Source organism: Mirounga leonina, unplaced genomic scaffold (assembly GCF_011800145.1).
Source record: "Mirounga leonina isolate KUSES-001 unplaced genomic scaffold, KU_Mleo_1.0 Mir_481, whole genome shotgun sequence".
Lineage (NCBI taxonomy): Eukaryota > Metazoa > Chordata > Mammalia > Carnivora > Phocidae > Mirounga > Mirounga leonina.
The window spans coordinates 2,189,638-2,196,352 of NW_023270773.1; the positions used below are offsets into that span (position 1 = coordinate 2,189,638).

General features: G+C 46.0%; 1 protein-coding gene across 1 annotated transcript in view; it reads right to left on the reverse strand.

Moving 5' to 3' along the window:
* Positions 1-6,659, reverse strand: part of MAPK1 (mitogen-activated protein kinase 1) — a 109,385-nt gene extending 102,726 nt beyond the window's left edge. Inside the window, exon 1 of the mRNA XM_034989209.1 lies at positions 6,330-6,659. Within this exon, the coding sequence (XP_034845100.1) occupies positions 6,330-6,451 (122 nt within the window). The 5' untranslated portion in view covers positions 6,452-6,659. The remainder of the gene's footprint in view (positions 1-6,329) is intronic.
* Between the last annotated feature and the right edge of the window lie 56 nt (positions 6,660-6,715).

Genomic DNA, 6,715 nt, shown 5'->3' on the forward strand with positions numbered 1-6,715 from the left:
CAGTCTCATATCACTCAGGCCTTCTTTTTCTCACAGCACTACACACATTCTTTCTGAATGGACTGGTATATTCTCTTTATTACTCCATCCAACCACTTGGACTAAAGGATACTAAAAGGCAGGGACTGTGTAAATCCTGGCACATAATAGGTGCTCAATATTTTCTGAGTGAATGACCTTGCGTGGGAAGTTTTTTATTTTTTATTTATTTATTTTTAAAGACTTTATTTATTTATTTGATAGAATGAGAGAGCACAAGCAGGGGGAACAGTAGAGGGAGAGGGAGAGGGAGAAGCAGGTTCCCCGCCAAGCAGGGAGCCCGATGCGGGGCTCAATCCCAGGACCCTGGGATCATGACCCGAGCCGAAGGCAGAGGCTTAACCATCTGAGCCACCCAGGCGCCCCGAGTGGAAAGTTTTTTAAAAGGCTAAAAAGAGGGGCGCCTGGGTGGCTCAGTCATTAACTGTCTGCCTTCAGCTCAGGTCGTGATCCCAGGGTCCTGGGATCGAGCCCCGCATCAGGTTCCCTGCTCCGCGGGAAGCGTGCTTCCTCCTCTCCCACTCCGCCTGTGTTCCTGCTCTCGCTATCTCTCTGTCAAATAAATAAATAAAAATCTTAATAAATAAATATAAATAAAAGGCTAAAAAGAGGGGCACTAGGTGGTCCAGTCACTGGGCGCCTTGCCTTCGGCTCGGGTCACGGTCCCAAGTCCCAGGGTCCTGGGATCGAGCCCCACGCCGGGCTCCCTGCTCCGCAGGAAGCCTGCTTCTCCCTCTCCCACTCCCCCTGCTTGTGTTCCCTCTCTTGCTGTGTCTCTCTCTGTCAAATAAATAAGTAAAATCTTTAAAAAACTAAAAACTTTAAAATAAAATAAGAGGCTAAAAAGAGGGCGCCTGGGTGGCTCAGTTGGTTAGCATCTGCCTTTGGCTCGGGTCATGATCCCAAGGTCCTGGGATGGAGCCCTCCATCAGGCTCCCTGCTCAGCAAGGAGTCAGCTTCTCCCTCTCCCTTTGCCCCTCCCCCTGCTTGTGTGTGTGCGCACGCACTCACTCTCTAATAGATAAAATCTTTTAATAAATAAATGGCTAAAAAGCGGGGCGCTTGGGTGGCACAGCTGAGCACCTGACTCGGTTTCAGCTCAGGTCATGATCCTGGAGTCCTGAGATTGAGCCCCACGTCGGGCTACAGGCTCAGTGCAGAATCTACTTGGGATTCTCTCTCCCTCTCCCTCTGCCCCTCTCACTTGTGCTCGCTCGCTCTCTAAATGCAAAATCTTTAAAAAATAAAATACAAGGCTAAAATGTGATATAAGCAAAAGCAGGTAATAGGTATTTCCTACTGAAAAGTGTATGAAAACATACACTTTCTCAACTTTGACCTTTGGTTGAGTATCATTTAGGAACCAGACAGACTGGGATGCACTATCACTTACTAGCTGTGTATCCTTGGGCAAGTTAACTAATCTCTGTGTCTCAAGTTTCCTCACTTTTGTACAAAGTAACCATGTTTGCAGTGTGGTTGTGAGGATTAACTGACCCATATAAAACAAAGTGTTGACTAAATGGTAGTTCTACTAGTCTGCCATAATCAAAAAGCCTTAATAAGACAGGATATTGTACCATTTGGAAGGTGATCACACTGAAATTTTGCTTGCAACCATCTTTTTTTAGGAGAGTTGAAAATCAACAAGTCCAATAGCTTGTCTTCAAGTTGCATTGTCTGTCCTCTATAGTATCCAAGGTCAATCCCTTATGACCACAGTCTTCTTGGCTCCTTTGATGATATGCACTCCTGGTTGTCTGGTCTCTCTAGCCACACTCCCTCTGTCCTCTTCTGTTACTGGCCCTCTGTTGACACCTAAAGTCAGGCATTCCTTTGGCTCAGTTCTCACATCCCCCCGCCCCCATCTTAACCACTCTCAAAGTATCTCTATTTCAATTAGTATCTCTATGGAGATAACCTGATGACCTCGCAATCATATTCAGAAAGTGTTTCAAACTCAACTTACTCAAAATACTTATCTTAGTTAATAAATGATCAAGCATATACAGCTTCAGTTTCTCCTCTCATACATTTTTTTTTCCTGATTCTAATATGTCTCACCAGTCCTAAGGCTCTCATTCCTTTGCCTACCTCTTAAAAATATTTGTCAAGGGGGAGCGCCTGTGTGGCTCAGTGGGTTAAGCATCTGCCTTCAGCTCAGGTCATGATCCCAGAGCTCCGGGATCAGGTCCCACATTGGGCTCCCTGCTCAATGGGGAGTATGCTCCTCCCCCTAATCGTGCTCTCTAATAAACAAATGAAATCTTAAAAAAAATATTTGTCAAGGGGGCATCTGGGTGGCACAGTCGGTTAAGCATCCAACTCTTGGTTTCAGCTCAGGTCATGATCTCAAGAGTCGTGAGATTGAAACCTGAGTCACACTCCCAGTCAGCAAGGAGTCTGCTTAAGACTCTCCCTCTGCCCCTCCCCTTTGCGCACGCTTGCACTCACTCTCTCCCCCTCCCTCTAAGATAAATAAATAAATCTTTAAAAAAAATTTGTCTGGTTTACCTCTGTGGTCTTCCTGTTCTACCTCAGTTCTTAACCTTTCTGGGACAATGGATCCCTTTGAAAATCTACTGAATGTATGGAGTGTTTACTAAAAAGATGAATATACACATCTGCTTGCAATTTCACCTCGTCGGTCTCCTCAGATAAGAATGTGCTCTTCCATGCAAGACTACCACTTTCATAAATTTTCATCTCCAGATTCTACTTCCCTCTTCTAAATTTCAAGATGCCTCCTGGAAATAGCCTAAATGGCCTACAGTCATCACAACTTAGTAAGTCTCAACTCACTATTTCTCCCTAATAAACCTGCTTTGTCTGCAGTATTTCTTCCCTGATAACAGCAAAACCATCCTCCCAGGCTCCCAAAATAGAAGCCTTGGAATTAACAAATATACCCATATCCAAATTCAAAAATCCTTGTCTCAGAAATCCCTCTTAAATCCAAATCCCACCTCATTAAGACTCTTACCCTTCTAGATCTCATCATCCTTTGCTTCCTCCCATACTTGCCATAATTCAGTCTTTCTACCATTCTTCTGATAAAGAGCCCATATGGATTTTTTTTTTTTTAAGATTTGATTTTTAAGTAATCTCTACACCCAACGGTGGGCTCACACTTACAACCCTGAAATAAAAAGTCACATGCTCCACTGAATGAGCCATCCAGGCACTCCATGAATTCTTTCTTTTTTTTTTTAAGATTTTATTTATTTATTTGAAAGAGAGAGACATAGGGAGAGAGGGAACACAAGCAGGGGGAGTGGGAGAGGGAGAAGCAGGTTTCCTGCGGAGCAGGGAGCCGATGCGGGGCTCGATCCCAGGATCCTGGGACCATGACCTGAGCCGAAGGCAGATGCTTAACAACTGAGCCACCCAGGCGCCCCTCTTCTTCTTTTTTTTTTTTTAAAGTAGGCTCCATGCCGGGCATGAACTCACGACACAGATCAAGACCTGAACTGAAATCAAGAGTTGGACACTTAACCAACTGAGCCACTTAGGCACCCCCCATGGATTCTATCTAAATAAGGTCTCTCAACATCTCCATCTATTACCTTCCAATACCACTGTATCACTTCACCTCTAGACAGTTACAATAGCTTAATTGTAACATCACAGTTTTTTCTATATCACTTCCACCAGTGTTGATCTACCCCCCCAAAATCTCAGAATTGACCATATGACTGCCTGTTTTCAAAATCATTGATGCTTCTTCATTGCACAAATATAGAATCAAACTCAGTTTTGCCTTTAGAGTCCTCTACCATTTGCTACCTACTTTTCCAGGATTAGATTCCGCAGCTCAAACTGTCACTTGAGCCTATTATCCATCAAAATCATAACCACTCTTAAAATACCCAACTCAAACTCCACTCTTCATCTTTTAATACCCTCCATACAATGATTAGGAAAGGGCTCTGCACAAAAAAGGAAAAATTCCTAATTGCCTGAAAATCTTCAAATGTCTGGAAGTGTTACATTTTTAAAAATATCGCTATTTAAATAACATTTCATTCAAGAAACCCTCCATAAACCCAGCATTCTTTTTTTTTTTTTTTAAGATTTTATTTATTTGACAGAGAGAGACACAGTGAGAGAGGGAACACAAGCAGGGGGAGTAGGAGAGGGAGAAGCAGGCTTCCCGCTGAGCAGGGAGCCCAATGCGGGGCTTGATCCCAGGACCCTGGGATCATGACCTGAGCCAGAAGGCAGACGCTTAACGACTGAGCCACCCAGGCGCCCCAAACCCAGCATTCTTAATCAACATTTATTAAATGCTAATAATGTGCAACATAGATTACATTCTTACTAAGATGAGGAGTAAAAGCTATAACCTGGACCGAGGATTCTACTTCCAATTATACTTGTTTTTGGATTTTAGGAAAGGAAAATTACTGTAAAAGTACTCAGCATCTCCCCCGACAGAGACTTGGAAGATCAAATATGTCTACAGCAATGACAGAAATAGCTACCCTATCTAAATTATCTTCAGACTAGTAAGAATCTCATCAGGAGAAAAAAGAAAAAAACCCTTTCAATTAAAGTATCCTAAACCTAAAGATTTTCTTTCAGTCCATATTTTAGATGTTAAATTTTTTAAGAAAGTTGAAGGACGTTATGGACAATTCTGAACCTCTCCTGACACGTGTTTACTAGCATACTTACCAGCCGGTGCAATAGCAATCAGATGTATGACAGAGAAGTGATGCTGTGAGCAGTACTTTCTAGGGCCTTATTTCTTTTAGACCTAATTTAATTCCTCTTTTGGCTCCTAAACCTCTGAGTTCACATTAATTTTCACAGTTGTATATGTGAAGCATTTTGCTCAAGAGAATGAAAATAGTCAAGATTCAATTAGTCTTTTTAAAATTTAACTAGTCTAAGATACTCGTTAAAACATGCCCTTTATGGCATTTCTATAATCACAATCATTCAAATTTGAATACATTTCTAAAACAGACTTGCTTACAACAGTAAAATATGCCAAACTCTAAAGCTATTAATAACACTATTTAAAGACAGCAGGGTTTAATGGAAAGAGCTGCAGCACTTGAGACAGGATCTCAGTCTACGATCTCCAGTCTCTCTAGTTGTATGACCTGAAGAATTTGCTTCACCTCGAAATACTTTCTCCCCTGAAAGAGGGATATCACCACCTTTCCTCCTTCGAGGTGGCTGTTCAAATAAAATGAGATAATATACCTAGTACAGTACCTGCCACCAAGTGTTCAATAAATATTAGTTTGCCTCCTTCACTCAGCACAAGACACACTCACAAGAAGAAATAGGTGTAAGGGAGTCTACACTTCCATAAGTCTTCATCAGCACAAAATACAGCTAATTCTATAAAAAGAACCAGGAACGTTTCTGGGGGATATGGATCAAGATAAGGGAGTGTGCATGTAATTCTGCAAGAACTCCATTAAAGCTGCATATATACTGACCACTAAAACATTAACAGGGAAAGTCCACAACAATTGTGCTAAAACGTCTGAATACATTTACGCTGTTAAGAGAGCTCACTCGGGGTAAAGAAAAAAAGTGAAATTAGGCCCAACTCCAAACGACTCTTTAATAAATCCAGAGAGCAGTGCGGGCTTATCCTTCCTGAAACGCAAACAGTAGGGTATTAAAATCCATTTTAAAAACTTCAAGATTAAAATATTTCACAACTAACAGTGATGCTACTGACGCTTTTTATAGAAAGTCTGCGCAGGAGAACACCGTTAGCACTACTGAAGATTCTTAATGAAAGCCGTTCTCAAAATACAGGCGAAGGGAAGAAGGTAATTATTTCGGCGTTCTGCACACATGCCGAGGCGAAGCGCTCTTAAGACCGCGGCCAACACCACCACCGACAAGCTTCTGAAGGAATTCCCAGCTCTACAATTGGATGTCAAAAAGAAGGCCACGATGCTAGCAAACCGGGGGGTTGAGGGGACGCTGGACCCCTTCCGTTCCCTTCCCGGGGTCCTGGCTCTAAAATCCGCGCTGCGCCTGAATCTGGGGGTCCCCGGGTACTGGCCTCCGCCCCCTATGCCCCTCCCCGCGGCAAGCGAAGGCCGGCCCGCGAAACGCCGCGAGCAACACCCAAACCCCGACCAGCCCCCGGGCCCCGCCCGAGGCCTCTGGCGCACCGACGACGGTGAAACCAAGGGTTGGGGTCGCGGCGGCCCGGGAGGCCGGGGCGCGGACGAGGCCACGGCTGCGTCCTCTGCGTCCCCGGGCGATGGGGTGGGCGGGCGTGGCCGGGCCTGCGGGCGGGCGCGGACACTCACCACACCATGCCGTAGGCGCCCTCGCCGATGTACGAGAGGTTGGTGTAGCGTGGCCCTACATCGAACACCTGCCCGCGGACCATCTCCGGGCCCGCGCCCGCCGCCGCCGCCGCCGCCGCCATGTTGGCTGCCGGGCCGCCGCCGCCGCCTCCGCCGCGAAGGGCTCGACGCTCCGCGGCCGCCGCTCGGCCCACGCCGCACCTCCCGGAGGGACCGCGCCGCTGCGAATGCAGCTGCGGACGCCGACCGGGAAGGAGCAAGGAGGGCACGGCTTAGGACAGCTGAAGAGGTTACGGCCACTCGGACCGACTGCCGGCCTGCCTGACTGACTGACGGGCGGGCCGGCGGGCGGAGGGAGGGGCGCGCGCCGAGGAGGGCGCCGGGGC